This window comes from Erinaceus europaeus, chromosome X, assembly GCF_950295315.1.
Source record: "Erinaceus europaeus chromosome X, mEriEur2.1, whole genome shotgun sequence".
In the NCBI taxonomy this organism is placed as follows: domain Eukaryota; kingdom Metazoa; phylum Chordata; class Mammalia; order Eulipotyphla; family Erinaceidae; genus Erinaceus; species Erinaceus europaeus.
Genome location: NC_080185.1, coordinates 117,289,397 through 117,307,544, shown reverse-complemented (window position 1 = coordinate 117,307,544; position 18,148 = coordinate 117,289,397). Strand labels below are relative to the sequence as shown.

General features: G+C 40.1%; 1 protein-coding gene across 8 annotated transcripts in view; it reads right to left on the bottom strand.

The window, feature by feature from the left end:
- The window catches only part of RPS6KA3 (ribosomal protein S6 kinase A3), a 142,516-nt gene that overhangs the window by 41,161 nt on the left and 83,207 nt on the right, over window positions 1-18,148 (bottom strand). For all 8 annotated transcript variants that reach the window (XM_060182908.1, XM_060182906.1, XM_060182907.1 and 5 more), the window contains 6 exons: window positions 17,617-17,697; window positions 16,858-16,937; window positions 16,190-16,296; window positions 3,007-3,044; window positions 2,727-2,869; window positions 2,473-2,543 (listed from right to left, as the gene is read on the bottom strand). In XM_060182908.1, the coding sequence (XP_060038891.1) occupies window positions 2,473-2,543; window positions 2,727-2,869; window positions 3,007-3,044; window positions 16,190-16,296; window positions 16,858-16,937; window positions 17,617-17,697 (520 nt within the window). The remainder of the gene's footprint in view (window positions 1-2,472; window positions 2,544-2,726; window positions 2,870-3,006; window positions 3,045-16,189; window positions 16,297-16,857; window positions 16,938-17,616; window positions 17,698-18,148) is intronic.

Sequence of the window (18,148 nt, the reverse complement as noted above, 5' to 3'; positions counted from 1 at the left end):
ATGGGTGGGGAGAATACAGGTCCAAGAAGGATTCAGAGGACATAGTGGGGGTTGTAGTGTTATATGGGAAACTGGGAAACGTTATTCATGTGCAAACTATTGTATTTACTGTTGAATGTAAAACATTAATTCCCCAATAAGAAAATTTAAAAAAAAGACAGTTCAACTGGTAGAGTATGTGTGTTTTACCATGAACGAGGCCCTGTATTTGAGGCCCAGCCTCCATGAATGGCTGAGTGGTGTTGTGGTAAGTCAGTCTGTCTCTGTCTGTCTGTCTGTCTGTCTGTCTCTCTATCATATCAAAAGATTTTTTTTTTTAAAAAAAGCTCTCCTAGGAACAGTGGTATCACACATGTACAAAGCAAATTAAAACTAAATCAACTACACTTAAATGTCAACAATCAGTAAATTCTACCACCACCACCACCCTTTTATACATCAAGTTAGCTCACTTATGGCCCTGAAATCTGGTCAATTCTTTCCCTAAAGCCTGTAGGACTAGTGGTCACCCCCTCTTAGAAAGCCTCTACCAGACTAGCAACAGTCTCCCTTAGTTAAGTGATAAAATCATTTTCATATCTTTCTTTCAGATACTGAGAAGTGGTCTCCTTTGATAAGATAAATTTAGAATTCAATTAACTGCTCTACATGAATAGAAGCTGAAGAGACAAAGCAGAACAAAATGTGTATACTTGATTTGGTATTGCAAAGAGGGCTGTGGAGGAAATAACTAGGTTAAGGAATGGTATTAGACAATGCCAAAGTATTCTTACTAGTGATCACACACACACACACACACACACACACACACACACACACACACACACACACACTCTTTTTGTGTTTGGAAATTTTATAATCCAACCAATGAAAACAGGAGATGGAATGGTCAAGCAAGAGACCAAAAGAGAAGTGGCTAGAAGTAGGGGAAACAGATATGAATTGGAAAACGCTAAAAGGTGAGGGAATAGCCAACGGTATCAAAAACTCCTCAGGGAGGACATGAGAATTTGAGAACTTGTGCCTATGTGTTAAAGACTATACTGTAAACCATTAACCCCCAATAATAGAAGGGAAAAAAAAACTCCCTAGGAAAAGCTTCCTAACAACTAAAATGACTCCTGTTTCCTATCCCTATACTCACACTTCAAGTATTCTGGTTTATTATCCCAATTGTTCCCGTTGTTATAGAAAAAAATCATATTTTTGTTTAAATATTAATTCCTAATGCCCCACCCAGCTTTCAAGCTTTGTGTAACCACAGAAGGTTTGTTGATCTTGTTCACACTGCATCCAAAATACAAAAAGTAAGACCTCAATCATTTGCGGTTTGAACACATGATACAGTGCCTTTGTTCTGAAAACCTGCCATTGGATTTAGCAACCTGAAGATCACTAATGAGTATAGTACGAGAAGTATGGTTTATTTATTTATTTATTTTTTTAAAATAACCAGAGCACTGTTCAGCTCTGGCTTATCCTCAGGCATGAAAGTCTCTTTGCTCACACGTACCCATAAACTACTGCAAAATATATACCTGAAAGCAGAAGTACACTAGAGTTTGCAGTGAGTACCTCCCTAACACTTCCTCTCCACTATTCCAAGCTTGGGATCCATGATTGCTCAACAAATTGTTTGGCTTCGTATGTTAACTCTCTTTTCAATCACCAGATTCCAGATGCCACCAGGATGCTGGCCAGGCTTCCCTGGATTGAAGACCCCACCAATGTGTCCTGGAGCTCAGCTTCCCCAGAGACACACCATACTAGGGAAAGATAGAGGCAGACTGGGAGTATGGACCGACCAGTCAACGCCCATGTTCAGCGGGGAAGCAATTACAGAAGCCAGACCTTCTACCTTCTGCAACCCTCAACGACCCTGGGTCCATGCTCCCAGAGGGCTAGAGAATGGGAAAGCTATCATGGGAGGGGGTGGGTTATGGAGATTGGGTGGTGGGAATTGTGTGGAGTTGTACCCCTCCTACCTTATGTTTTTGTTCATTAATCCTTTCTTAAATAAAAAATTTAAAAAAAAAGTCTCTTTGCATAACCATTACGCTACCTACCCCCATAAGAGGTTTTACAGCACATTTTTTCTGTTTTTCCAATGCACCAGATCTCCGTATCCCATCCCCTCCCCTGATAGCTTCCCTATTCTTTATCCCTCTGGGAGCATGGACCCAGGACCACTGTGGGGTGCAGAAGGTGTAAAGTCTGGCTTCTGTAATTGTTTCTTTGCTGAAAATGGGCTTTGGCAGGTTGACCCATACTCCCAGCCTATCTCTCTCTTTCCCTATGAGGCACGGATCTGGAGAGGTGGGGCTCCAAGACACATGGTGGAGTCCTCTGCCCAAAGAAGTCAGGTATCCATGAATTTCTTACACTATAGTTGGTACTTTAAACTTTCATTTTTAAATCCTGAAACATTTAATTTTAAATTTCATGAAAATATATCCACTTGGGAATACTTACTTGAGAATCATAGTCATTGTTTCTTTTCGATCTTTTCCTTGGAAAGGTAGTGTACCAGTGAGCATCTCAAACTTTTACAAAAGAGGCAAAAAAAAAAAAAAAAGCATTAGTAAATATGAACTCTCAAGACCAGAAGATTAAAAAAAATCATCTTAATTACAATGAAGTTCTATAAATTGATATATAATAAAACAAGTGATTTGTATTTCTACTAATTCACTACGGACTTGTTTTAAAAGTACCTAAGACCTTACCATTAACACACCAAAAGACCACCAATCTGCACTCTGAGTATGACCTCGACGATTAACTACTTCTGGAGCCATGTATTCCACAGTTCCACAAAAAGAATATGCCTTCTTTTCATGGTCAATAGACTCTTTACTTAGGCCAAAATCTGCAAAATAAATATAGCATTTGTGAAAGTTCAACAATAATATTCACATGAAGTAAGATGTTGTTCAATATTTGTAGTGTCATCAACCTTAATGGAAATGATACAGGACAGAGCATTTTATAAATGAGGATTTTTACCTGTTAACTTGATGTGACCTTCTTCATCAAGAAGTATGCTGAAAGAAAACAAAGTGAGAAAATCTTTTCAAGTCAACAGAAATTTATAGACTTAAGTAAAATGTATTTTAGCAGACATTTTATTGATCATTTTAAAGGCATCTGATTCAATCATTCTTTAATAGCTTTTTTTCCTGACATGACTTGTACAAAGACCTAAAATCATCTCAACACATCACTTTCTTTGATTACCACAGAACAATCCTTTACTACTTTTTTGTCAGCTTTTTAAAAAAATTTATAAAAAGGAAACACTGACAAAACCATAGGATCAGAGGGGTACAACTCCACACAATTCCCACCACCAGAATTCCATATCCCATCCCCTCTCTTGATAGCTTTCCTATTCTTTAACCTTCTGGGAGTATGGACCCAAGGTCACTGTGGGATGCAGAAGGTGGAAGGTCTGGCTTCTGTAACTGCTTCCCTGATGAACATGGGTGTTGACAGGTCGATCCATACTCCCAGCCTGCCTCTCTCTTTTTCTATTGGGCAAGGGTTCTGGGGGAATCAGAGCTCTAGGACACACTGGTGGGGTTGTCTGTCCAAGGAATTCTGGTTGGCATCATGCTAGCACCTGGAACCTGGTGGCTGAAAAGAGAGTTAACATACAAAGCAAAACAAATGGTTTATTAATCATGAACCTAAAGGCTGGAATAGCGCAGATGAAGAGTTGGGGGGGGGGGCTCCATTTTGTAGATAGCTAGTAGGCATATTTTAGTTATATTCCAAAGGGCCTATGGCTGTACTAGTTTTTCCTTTCCTTTCCCTTCCCTTCCCTTCCCTTCCCTTCCCTTCCCTTCCCTTCCCTTCCCTTCCCTTCCCTTCCCTTCCCTTCCCTTCCCTTCCCTTCCCTTCCTTTCCTTTCCTTTTCGCCTGAGCCTGACATCTGATATGCAGGTGGATCCAAGTTATTGTCTGGGGAGATGATGTCATGGCTGGAAAAAGGACCAGAAAGCTGGATCAGGGAAGAGAGTAGCTCCCAAATATGGGAAAGGTGTATAAATATTGTTGACTGTAAACCCCATCGATTTGATGTGATCTGGGGCCCATATTCAGCTTAGGAGCCTATGTGACCTCTGCATGCCTGTAGATCTGAGCTCATATTCTGTGGTTGTGTGTCAGCTTTCTCTTTCTCATAAACTGAGTTCAGAGAGGTTTGACAAGAGTATCTGATAGTACAAATAAGAAATATATGGTGAATGAATAGGGCCAGTCTACAAAAGGTCAGTAAGACTTTAATAATTTGGTCTTTTTCTGAAGGGCACTAAAGATCATAAAAGGCTTATGTGCAAATAAGGTAGACATAACTAGATCTGCAATTTGAGAAGAGTTTACAGGTAAAAATAAAAGGTATGTAGTGATCTATTAGATATGGGTCACGATAAAGAAAGGCAATTAGAAAAGACACTCAGATTTCTGGCCCTAGCAATTATCTGAGCGGAGAGCAGTATCAGTAAAGAGTCATAGAGAGTAGTAATAGCTATAGTATCAGTCAATAATTATATATCTGGGGGGTCGGGCGGTGGCGCAGTGGGTTAAGCGCATGTGGCGCAAAGCGCAGGGACGGGCATAAGGATCCTGGTTCAAGCCCCCGGCTCCCCACCTGCAGGGGAGTCGCTTCACAGGTGGTGAATCAGGTCTGCAGGTATCTATCTTTCTCTCCCCCTCTCTGTCTTCCCCTCCTCTCTCCATTTCTCTCTGTCCTATCCAACAACAAACAACATCAACAATGGCAATAATAATAACCACAATGAGGCTACAACAACAACAAGGGCAACAAAAAGAGGGAAAAATGGCCTCCAGGAGCAGTGGATTCATGGTGCAGGCACTGAGCTCAGAAATAACCCTGGAGGGAAAAAAAATAACTATATATCTGGATAGGCATTTTAGTGTATTCATTTATGTTCAAATTTACTCCATTATATGAGCATTCACCTACTTCTTATTCTAATGAAAAATGTGCAAGCCAAATATTATTTTAATAAAATTTTAATTTGTTAATTATTTTCTTAGGATAGAGGGCTAGGGAGATAGCATAATGGTTATGCAAAAAGACACTCATGCTAGGGATTCGGGCGGTAGCGCAGTGGGTTAAGCACATGTCGCAAAGCACAAGGACTGGCTTAAGGATCCCAGTTCGAACTCCTAGCTCCCCACCTGCAGGGAGTCACTTCACAGGAGGTGAAGGAGGTTTGCAGGTGTCTATCTTTCTCTCACCCTCTTTGTCTTCCCCATCTCTCTCCATTTCTCTCTGTCCTATCTAACAGTGACATCAATAACTACAACAACAATTAAAAAAAGCAAGGGCAACAAAAGAGAAAATAAATATAAAAATTTTTTTTAAAAAGGCACTCATGCCTGAGGCTCTGAGGTCCCAGATCCAATCTTCCCCATTACCATAAGCCAGAGCTAAGCAGTGCTCTGGTTTAAAATAGATAAATAAATGAAAGAAAGAAACAAAGTTTATTTAGGATAGAAACAGAGAGAAATTAAGAGGGAAGGGTAACACATATATAGACACACCTACAGCACAGCTTCACCACTTGTGAAGCTCTTCCCAACACACACTAGTAGAAACTGGGGGGTTGAGCCTGGGTCCTTGCACACTGTAATATGTATGCTCCACTGGCTGAGCCACTGCAATAAATTTTACCCACCACTCCTATATCATAAATTCAACTATATGATTACAATAAAGTTTATCATGGAGGGTAGTTTAGTAGAGCAAATTACTTGAGAGAGAATATGAATGAGAGAACACCAGAGCATCATTGAGGTACATGCACTATCACGAACTGAATTAATAACTTGCTGACTGCAAGTTCCATGAGCTACTGCTATTAATCTCCTAGACTATGAAACATGTTTTTTTTTTTAATTCACAAAACATATTTTTAAAGTCTTGTTCATAAAAGGGACTGGTTAAGAAAAACTACTCATCTTGATTACAGAATAGACTGGCCAACACATTTGGAAAATTAAAAGGGATTTGTTAGGTATAGTAGAATCATATACCCTTCCATGTAATAAATCCACAAAAGGCAGATCTAAAGACAGAAAAAAAAATAATAAAACTAGGCAATTAAAAAAAGTCATCCTTTCTAGAGCATAAGTATTTAAAAAAATAAAACACTGACTTTTAAATTTTGTTCTATTTATTATTTCTTAAAAACTTGACAGGACAAAGAGAAACAGACAGAATGGGAATCTGTAGTACTGCTTCACCATTTGTGAAGCTTCCCCTCTACAGGTGGGGGCTGGGGACTTGCACCTGGGTCTTAGGCATGGTAACATGTACTTCCAACCAGGTACGCTACCACCAGGCTCTAAGCCAAAGCATTTCAAAAGATTTGTTTCATTTATTTCATATGAGGCAGAGAGGAGAGTTTCACATGAGAAAGAGAAAAACCAAAGTGCTACCCTAGGATATGCAGAGCCTTAAGCATGCAAGTCCCAAGCTCTGCCAGTTGAGCTATTTCCCATCGGCAACAAGCGTCTTTTTTAAAAGTTTAATTTCCATTTTAGTTTTCCCCAGGAGACAATTTTTTTTAGTACTTAAGGACTTAACTCATTTACATGGGCTCTGCTGAAGGTTGTGGGACACCAATTGCAGGTCTAAATTGAGATGGGGGTGTTTGGTCCTTCTGGGCTTCCTTAGAATAAGTTATGACTACCGTGCTGTGAATGGCACAACTCACAGTAAAATAATTTCACATAGTTTTGGAAGCACAAAAGTGTCGGCAACCACATCCATTCTTTATCTTTGAAAGACCCAACTGTAGCTGCCTGAAAGGCGGTGGAATGAATAAAGCATTCTCAAGAATGAGGTCTCGAGTCTTTTCTGGCATTGCCTGTGCCAGAGTGATGCTCTGTTCTTGAACTCTCTTCTTTCTCATAATTGAACAGATAAATACTTTTAAAAAATCCAACCTTTAATCAAATTCCCTTTAAACTATTAATAATTATATTCCTATCAACACTGCAAATACATCAAATTATAACTTGAGGAGATGGAAAGAACAGTTCATATATCTGAGACATCCCTATGAATTTATCAAGATGAGTGGTAAATCATCTCACAATCTGCTCCTGAGAGAGCAGTCTTCTGAATCATTCATTTCTTAATTGTAGCAATTATGTGTAGAGCTTTCATGTAAAATACTCTCACTCTTTCTCTCTGCTGAATTTGGTGCTATTGTCTTAGGTACTCAAAACCAAACAGCCCAAAATACCAAACAAAACTTCCAGAAACATGCTGTTTTACACACACACACACACACGATCCCATCACCAATTATTTCCATATATATATATATACACACACACACACACACACACACACACACATATATATATGATCTTTTTTATTGGATAGAGATGGACAGAAATCTAGAGGGAAGGCGAGATAGAGGAGAGAGACAGATAGACACCTGTAGCACTGCTTCACCACTTGTGCAGTTTTTCCCCTGCAGGTGGGGACTGGGGACTTGAACCTGGGTCCTTGCGCATTGCAATGTGTGCGCTCAACCAGGTGCGCCACCACCCAGGCCCCTCAACCATATTTATTATTACAGAGATCTTGTTAAAATGGAATCTGAAAGCTATGGAGGTTGGTAGAGCACATGTTTTAGGCCCTGGATTTAATCCCTGGCACCGCATGAAAGAGTAACAAAGACATAAACAACAAGGACAACAAAAGGGGAAAAATATTTAAAAAAAAAAAGGAGTAACAAAGACAAAAACAAGTGGAATTCCATGGATAGAAGAGTGTTTTAGTCTCTCTCATAAAAAAATAAAATAATAAACTGAGTTCAGGGAGGTAACTCAGTGGTAGAGTGCATGACTCACATCGATGAGGTGCTGCAGTCATTATTGAGTATAAAAAAGCTAGAAAACGCCTTCCAGTGCCTAAAATATCTGTCTTACAATTAAAATTTCTCCCAAATTCTGTAGGGTGGTATTTATTAGGACAATTAAAGTGCCACTTAATAGTTAAATGTGTCATCTTGACAGCTACATGAAAAATCTCACTATAAGCAATCTTAATCTACATTTGATCTTATGACAGATCCCACACTTTATATATATATAAATTTTACGATCATGATTAATACTATGGTATACAATAAATACATTCAATTAAGTATAGGAAATATGGGAGTCGGGCTGTAGCGCAGCGGGTTAAGTACAGGTGGCGCAAAGCACAAGGACCGGCATAAGGATTCCGGTTCGAACCCCGGCTCCCCACCTGCAGGGGAGTTGCTTCACAGGCTGTGAAGCAGGTCTGCAGGTGTCTATCTTTCTCTCCTCCTCTCTGTCTTCCCCTCCTCTCTCCATTTCTCTCTGTCCTATCCAACAATGACAACAACAATAATAACTACAACAATAAAACAACAAGGGCAACAAAAAGGGAATAAATAAATAAAATTAAAAAGTATAGGAAATACCAATATACGTATCATTATAAATGTTTAATCTTATGTTCATAGGAATTTTTTTCTTCTTAAGATTATATTCTCATGCAGCTATCAAGAACAATGAACCCACCTTCTCTGACCCATCTTGGACAGAGCTAGAAGGAATTATGTTAAGTGAGCTAAGTCAGAAAGATAAAGATGAGTATGGGATGATCCCACTCATCAACAGAAGTTGAGGAAGAAGATCTGAAAGGGAAACTAAAAGCAGGACCTGACCAAATTGTAAGTAGGGCACCAAAGTAAAAACCCTGTGGTGAGGGGTAGACATGCAGCTTCCGGGGCCAGTGGGGGGTGGGAGTGGGTGGGAGGGATAGGCCACAGTCTTTTGGTGGTGGGAATGGTGTTTATGTACACTCCTAGTAAAATGTAGTCATATACATCACTAGTTAATTAATACGAGAGGGGGAAAATTAATTGTATGTCTCGAAGTTTTTCAAAACACAAACTGAATCTTTTCAATATATAGGCTGTGTAATTGATATGCAGACTCTCTCAAAAGCCTAGACCAAGTAGATCAGAAGCAACCAATAGCACAGTAAAGGATACTGGGTACTGTACAGCAAACCCTAACAAAAGGACTTTTCAAAGTTAACCCAATTACCAAATAATGTGATAATAACATTAACTATCGATTGTCTTTTTGAACCCTAAGACAGCAGGAACCTCACATCTCCACTATAGAGCCACTACTTCCCCCAGTCCTGGAACCCTTGGATAGGGCCCACTTTCCCGTATGCCTCTCCCAATCCATATCAAATAATATTGCATCCGCCGATCACAACCTAACCAACGCAACGATTGCCACCTCAACATGCTTCACTTCAGACTGTGTCCAGAGACTTCACGTGTGGAATGACAACCCTTCAGCTTCATTACTCGGGTGAGACTGTTGGGTAGTATGCCACCTCCCCCTGGCTTCTGCTTAACCATATGCCTATACAGGGATTTACTGATCCCATTCAAAGCTTTGGTCTATTTGCATAAATAACTTTTACATTTACATAAAGCACTCCCTCCAGGGCATTGGTGGTTCAGTGATAGGATTCTCGCCTGCTCCACCCCCTCCTTGTCACACTCTGATTTTCACCAGTCACTTTTCTCTCCACCCTCTCTATATCACATCCTGTTTCCACCCTACTTGGAGAGTATAAAAACAGCTGCTCTTCTGATTAAAGACACTTGGAAATTGCTTTCCGGCTCCGAGAGTTCCAGAGTATATCTCCTGCGGAAGTTAGTTCCTGATCCCTCTCCCACGCAGCAGCCTAGATCGGCTCCAGTTGAGTTCTCTCCAAGCCAGAGAGCACTAGCTCGGGAGGAAGTACCCTCAGGCTATCCCGGCATCTGGGACAAGGCATTCGTGGTCTCCGGTTCCCTGTCTGGAGGTGGGGTTGCCCTGACTGGAGGCAGGGTCGTGGTCTATTTTCTGGACATTGGTTACGCCAATGCCCTTGGCGACCGCACTGAAAGCAAGCCCCTTTTTGCTTATGTAAGGTAGCTGCATAGGCCTGTAACATAGGTCCTTGAAAAGAGCTTGATCTGAGATCCTGTGTAGCTATAATCCAAGTATCTGGGTGTTCGTTTTTAAGAGTGATACAGGCCTGTCGAAAATGTGGAAGCATTCCATCCCAGACTATGGATCGCAGGAGGAGAAAACGAGCGTCAGGATTATAAATCTTCCTTTCCAAACTCGACTGGACCCTGGCAATGAATTTAGCGAGGGATTCATCAGGTTCTTGTTGAAGGGAGAGAATAGGGGCTGAGGCCGCTCCCATGGGTGGTGTTAATCGCTCCCATGCTTTTAATGCACACAGGCGTACCTGATCGAAATACCCCGGTGGAAACTTGGCTTCCGCCTGTTGAATCCCTGTTTCTAATTGGCCTGTTCCAAACAATGCATCAAAATTCCCTTCTGGCTGATTTTGAATATTTTTCCGCGATTGTTGTAAACATTCATCGCGAAAGAATGCCTCCCATTGCAGGAAGAGGGGGCCTGGGAGCGTAGCACGAGTTACATCCCTCCAACCTTGGGGGGGTATTAAGGTTCTGAAGCAGGCCTTGTAAAATAGACCTGGTCCATGGGGCATGAACACTGTCATCCTTGATAGCCTGGCGTAGTTCCTTCAGGTCTGTGGCGGAATATGGATACCAGGCCTGAGGTTTTTGTCTATTGGGGGCAACATTGACTGGAAATGTGTGGACTTGCTCTGATAAGTGTGTAGCGGTAGGAGTCACTGAAGTGGAAGCTTCTGGACAAGTGGCCGAAGAAGTGGTTTTGGAGGCGACAGGAGAATTCGGACATGTGTCTGTCAAAACAGGGGTGGGTGAAGAAGCAGCCGTGGAGGCAGCAGGAGGTTCCGGACACGTGTCTGCCAAAATGGGGGTGGCCGAAGAAGTGGCTGTGGAGTCCAAAGGAGAATTCGGACACGTGTCTGCCAAAATAGGGGCCTCAGGGCAAGATGCAGAGGAATTAGGGTGGGTCAAGATCACGACAGGCCTTTGCTTCTTCTTGTTTTTAAGGTGCTAGTTAAGTTCTATGATCACTTCCTTTATCTCTTGGACCTCAGCCTCTAGGTCCTTAAGCCTTTTGAGAGGTTGCCCTATATATCCCTTAAAAGCTGCTATGATGATCAACAGGATATAAGGTGAAGCCCCGAGAAAAATGTCCCAGATATATAAAAATTGTATACTGGAAAAAGAATGCAGAATTTGGAAAAGATTTTCCATGGTGGAGAGATCTCAGGAAAACAATAAGAAAGAAAAAAAATCACAGTGCCTTAACACAATATTGCAGATACCCAAAAGGTGTGTACTTATCTAAGATGTCTTCTTGTAAATCTGCTGCTTACGTGTCCCTGTTCCGGGCGCCAGATGCCGGGATAGCCTGAGGGTACTTCTTCCCGAGCTAGTGCTCTCTGGCTTGGAGAGAACTCAACTGGAGCCGATCTAGGCTGCTGTGTGGGAGAGGGATCAGGAACTAACTTCCGCAGGAGATACACTCTGGAACTCTCGGAGCCGGAAAGCAATTTCCAAGTGTCTTTAATCAGAAGAGCAGCTGTTTTTATACTCTCCAAGTAGGGTGGAAACAGGATGTGATATAGAGAGGGTGGAGAGAAAAGTGACTGGCGAAAATCAGAGTGTGACAAGGAGGGGGTGGAGCAGGCGAGAATCCTATCACTGAACCACCAATGCCCTGGAGGGAGTGCTTTATGTAAATATAAAAGTTATTTATGCAAATAGACCAAAGCTTTGAATGGGATCAGTAAATCCCTGTATAGGCATATGGTTAAGCAGAAGCCAGGGGGAGGTGGCATACTACCCAACATGAGACCTTTCCTTTCATAGTATACTCTAATTCCATCTCAGGTGGTTCACTTTCTAACAAAGTCCCAAAACCTAGATATACACCAGTTTCTGTGAGAGAGAGCATATGTTCACACATATCCATAAACTATTGCAAAATATATACCTGAAAGCAGAAGTACACTAGAGTTTGCAGTGAGTACCTCCCTAACACTTCCTCTCCACTATTCCAAGCTTTGGGTCCATGATTGCTCAACAATTTGTTTGGCTTCGTATGTCAACTCTCTTTTCAGGTTCCAGATGCCATCAGGATGCCGGCCAGGCTTCCCTGGACTGAAGACCCCACCAATGTGTCCTGGAGCTCAGCTTCCCCAGAGACACACCCTACTAGGGAAAGAGAGAGGCAGACTGGGAGTATGGACCGACCAGTCAACGCCCATGTTCAGCGGGGAAGCAATTACAGAAGCCAGACCTTCTACCTTCTGCAACCCACAATGACCCTGGGTCCATGCTCCCAGAGGGATAGAGAATGGGAAAGCTATCAGGGGAGGGGGTGGGATATGGAGATTGGGTGGTGGGAATTGTGTGGAGTTGTACCCCTCCTACCCTATGGTTTTGTTAATTAATCCTTTCTTAAATAAAAAAGAAAAAAAAAGATTATATTCTCAGAAATCATATTTTTTTGTCATGAAAATTACAAGTTGGGAAATACCCTCAATCACTCTATGTTCAACATGTCAGATAAAGTAAGGACTAAAAAAGCTGGATAAGGACAAGAGACTAGCACGCTTTAATGATGGCCCTTTTGGTCACTACCAGGCCACCTCATCATCCGGGGCCCTAGTCAGGGAATCTTGGGATTCCCACACAGATATGATGGGCCTAGACATCTAACAGTTCTCTCTCTCCACCATCACTGGTTATCTCCACCAGGAACATCAGCATAAACCCTCTTGTGGGCCTTTACAGGACCTTCCCCTCAATGTAGAACAACAATGGTAGGGAGGGACTACCCCACTCTCCAAAAGGAGGCTGGGTCAACATACTCTGCCACTCAAGGAAGACGGGCCTTGAAATGAGTATAGCCTTGAATGTTCCTAGCTAGAACCATGGTATGTGAGCTCAGATCTACAGGGATGCAGATGTTACACAGGCTCTTGTGCTGAATATGGTCCCCAGATCAGATGGGTGAGGTTTACAGTTAATGGTATTTATACACTTTTCCCATATTTGGGAGCAACTCTCTGCCCTGATCCAGTTTTCTAGTCCTATTTCCAACTCTGACACTATCTCCCCTATACCTTTAGCCCACCTACATGTTAGCTGTTGGGCTCAGGTAAAAATAAGTAAAGCCACGAGCCCTTTGGACTGTATCTAAAATAAACTTCCCAGCTTTTTCCAAAATGGAGACTCCCAAATCTCATCTGCTCTATTCTTGCCTTTCGGTTTCTGATTTATATCTTGTATGTGTGTGTGTGTGTGTGTGTGTGTGTGTGTGTGTGCGCGCGCGCGCGCGCGTAAGTATTTTTATTAAGGTATTTTCAGTGGCCCAGAAGTGGCAGAGGGTAGAGCACGTGATTTGCAGCTGTTTTATATCTTAACGCTTTTCAGCCACCAAGCTGCAGATGCTATCATGATGCCAGCCTGACTTCCCTGGGCAGACGACCTCACCAATGTGTCCTGGAACCCCACCTCTTCAGAGCCCTGCCCCACCGGGGAAAGACAGAAACCGGATGGGGGTATGGATCGACTTGCCAACACCCATGTCCACTGGAGAAACAATTACAGAAGCCAGCCCTCCCAACTTCTGCACCCCATAATGATCCTGGGTCCATGCTCCCAGAGGGATAAAGAATAGGAAAGCTTCCAATGGGCTATGGAACTCTGTGGGGAGTCGGGCAGTAGCGCAGCGGGTTAAGCGCATGTGGCACAAAATGCAAGGACCGGCGTAAAGGATATGGGACTCTGGTGGTGGGAATTTTATGGAACTGTAGCCCTCTTATCCTACAATATTGTCAATCATTATTAAATCAATAAAAAAAGGAGTTGGGAAATAATGAGAAAAACTTAGTGATTAGCTGGAGAATAAAAACAATATTAAACTTAAAGCAAAACATATGAAAATAAAAATAAGCTGTGAAAGAATTATTTCTTTTCTTAATTATTTTTAAAAATATTTATTTATTTATTACCAGAACACTGCTCAGCTCTGGTTTAAGGTGGTGCAAGGGGTTAAACCTGGGACTTTGGAACCTCAGGCATGAGAGTCTCTTTGCATAACCATTATGCTATCTAATCTTGCCTGAAAGCATTATTTCTAATGATGATTTAGCAGGATTCCAAAGGAGCATTTTAAAACATATAAGTCATTATTATATTTTAACAAGAGTACTGCTCATCTCTAGCTAATGATGGTGCCAGGGACTGAACCTGGGACCTCCGACCTAGGACCTTCGAGCCTTTTGTTGGTGGAAGGATCCTGGTTCGAGTCACTTTACAGGTGGTGAAGCAGGTCTGCAGGTGTCTATCTTTCTCTCCCCCTCTGTCTTCCCCTCCTCTCTCCATTTCTCTCTGTCCTATCCAACAACAACGACATCAATAGCAACAACAATAACTACAATAACAATAGAAAACAACAAGGACAACAAAAGGGAAAATAAATATATATTAAAAAAGAAAGTCTTTTTGTATAACCTCAGTCCTAAAATTTAAGTTTGCATGCAATTATTTTAATGTAATTTACATTCACATTCTTGATATAGATGACGGGTGCACAACTATGAACATACTAATCATTGAATTATACATTTTAAGTAGTAAACTGTATTTTATGTGAACTATATCTCTATCAAGCTATTTAAAAAGTCTTCAGAGAGCAAGGCTCTTTTTTATAACCTTAAAGCAGGAAATCAAGTTGTGGTATATATAAACAATGAAATGCTTTTCAGTAGTAATAAATGATGCCTTCTCTGCTACATTGTGAATGGAACTTGAAGGACAAATATTGAACTATCTCACTCATGAGCAGGACTTAAGAAATACAGGAAGGTGAAATACAGGGTAAAACAGACTAGCCATGGTCTATCGTAGCTGAGCTAAGGACTCTGAGAGGGTGAACAGAAGGACACTAGAATGGGGTTGGAGACCCCATGTACTGTAGCTGAGGAGGATGTCAACTGGTGGTGGGTATGGTGTACAGGACCTCTCATGGGGAACTAAAGTGTACGTACACGTGACAACTGCCATGTAAATCATTATTTCTACCAATAGTGATTAAAATAAGAAAAACAGTGTTACTCAAAATAATAAATATAAAACACTAACAAGTCAAAACATAGAAGTGTGTACAATTTAAAAATAATAGGTTCTTGATAACTGCAACTATAAAAAAATGTTAGTTCTGTGTCAACTCTCATACCAAGAAATCTCTAGTAGGAGTTAAAAAGTGAAAAATGACACAAAGTAAAAATAACTGACTTTGGGATTGGAAAAGGCTTTTTTATTTTATTTTATTTTTGCCTCCAGGATTATCATGGGGCTCGGTGCCAGCACTACAAATCTACTGATCCTGGAGGTTACTTTTCCCATTTTGTTGCCCTTGTTATCATTGCTGCTGTTGTTGTTGGATAGGACAGAGAGAAACAGAGAGAGGAAGGGAAGACAGAGGAGGGAGAGAAAGACAGACACCTACAGACCTCCTTCACTGCTTGTGAAGCAACCCCCCTGCAGGTGGGGAGCCAGTGGCTCGAACCAGGATCCTTACACTGGTCCTTGCACTTTGCGCCATATGCACTTAACCAGCTGCGCTACCGCCCAGCCCCCTGGAAAAAGCTTTTAAAGAATAATTGTCATGGAATCAAAAAAGAAAACATTGGTAGGTATGATGGTGAAAAAACATCTGCATAGGTGAGAGTAACATAAACAAATTATACAAAACTACAAGTTGTCAATAAACATGAATACAGATTTCAACCTAATTAAAAATTCCATGATTAAAGAATGCAAATTATGTAAGACAACATGATTTTCATTAATAGAGATTTAGAAGTATGAGAATATCTAAGTGAGGGGCAGGAGAGGTTGCATGAGGGTTATGCAAAAACAGATTTTCATGTCCGAGGCTCTACAGTTCCAGATTCAACCCTTTGTACTACTAGCCAGAGCTGAGCAGTGCTCTGGTTTCTCTCTCTCTCTCTTTAGAATAAAACAGAAATATTTTTAAAAAGAGGATACATATTAGCAGAAATGTACACCTCAGTGCATATTAATGTAACGGTTATCGTAGTTCTGTGATAATTTTAGTTGATATAATTTCCTAAATAATTATATTACATTGTATTCAACTTAGTAGCATGAGTCCTTACTTTTCTGGCTTTAAGTCTCTATAGATTATTCCCAGGCTATGTAGATGATCTAAAGCAAGTGCAAGTTCAGCCAGGTAGAATTTGACATCTTCTTCTGTGAACATCACCTAAAATAAAAATTTTGTTTTTATTTTCTTTTTCTGTCTATAATTCTTATTTAATTCTTCACTGCAGAGTTCAAATATTAAAAAAGATAAGATAAATATGCTAATTACAATGTTTTATCCACAATTTATTTATGAAAGGAATTTGGAAAAAATTATTCATCAAAGTAATCACTGAATACTGAATATGCACCGTGGAGGGAATAATTTTGTATTTTGTTAAGTAACAGCTAGTCACATTGTGTCACTGTGACATCTTAGAAATAAAATGTTTTTTTAAATGCACACTGACTTCCCAGTAGTAATTGCTTAAGGATATCTTGTCAACATACTACTGCTTCTGCAAAAACTATAAGCTGGAAGAAGCAGGACAAAAGACAAAGATAGTTTATCAATTTAAAGTCCTTATATTGGAATAAATTCTAAAGGTAGGAAACGCCCGGTGCATTGATAAAAGTATTTGAAACACTACAGAAAACACAGACACACACACACAATAATACTGAAATATAACAAAGCTTTAATTGAAACAGGACACATATAAATAAGTAGATAATTACATACCTCTTTGGATAAGCGCGTAAACAAATCTCCTCCCCTGAGAAAATCCAAAATAAGATACAACTTCCCTTCAGTTTGAAAAGCTAAATAAAGAAATGAAAATTTTCATTTAGTCCACAATAGTTTATTTTTTTAGGCTTCTATCAGGTCAACTCATTCACAAATAAATACTATTTAGCAAATTAATGACAATATCACATATCTAAATGGATTTTTATGGAAATGTTAAATTCAGTGTTTCATATTACGGAACAATTAGAATGTTTGCTAGCTTTTCTTCATGTCTCTCAGGAATACAGTGGTTCTAAAACATGTGATCAAGAAAAATTCCCAACAGAAAAAAGAACTACACAATCATGAAACAAATACAAAAAAACATGTCACTTCACTACAGAAAAATGTGGATGGGTTAGCTCAACTACACATAATAAGTATCTACTGAGAAACAACATAAATGGCTTTAAGAAAGTGAAGGTTTCAGAATAGCACAATGCTGGAAAAGGGTCGAAGCTGGGGGTGAGAACATTTTGTAGACACCTACCATAGGGAAATTATAATGCTTTAAAATAATGTAAGCTAAATGCAATAAAAGCTTAAGCTTCTACAGTTTTTCAAAGTAGTTATGAGGCTAAATATCCAGGGCTATATTATGTGTGTCCTAAAGACATAAATATACACACATATGAATTTATATATGTTAGTATACCTGTATGCCCTCAGGGAAGGGGAAGAAGTTAAAGGATTCGGTGCTTTATAACTTACCATAATGCAGCTTCACAATGAAAGGATGATTAACTTCCACCAAGATATCACGCTCCATTTTTGTTCGAACACGGTCTCGAACTATAAAATATTGCACATATAGCTACATTGTAATAATTTGTAGAGACAGTTTTCAAAAAACTTTTTGATGTCTATTTTAAATAAAAATTTGCTTACTGTGTAAGTTAAAACTACTTTTATGGATTTTCAAAATTAATAGCTACATTTTTTTTACAATACTATGTAAACAGAGAAAAATTTTTATGTTTATAAAATCTCTGCTTAAGGAACTACACAGAACATATTAAATATTGCCTTAAAATGTCACATTTATAAGTATTTAATTTATAATAAATGGCGCCCAAAGTACAACTTTTAAGAAACGAGGCATTCCAATGGAAGTTTTCAGTATTCCTTATAAACCCTATCAACTCAATTCAAGCACTCATTAAGTATCGATAAAATATGGCAAACATTGTGAAGGATATAAAAAAAACTTGAGGGAGGGAGGAAGGGAAGAGAGGAAGAGGAG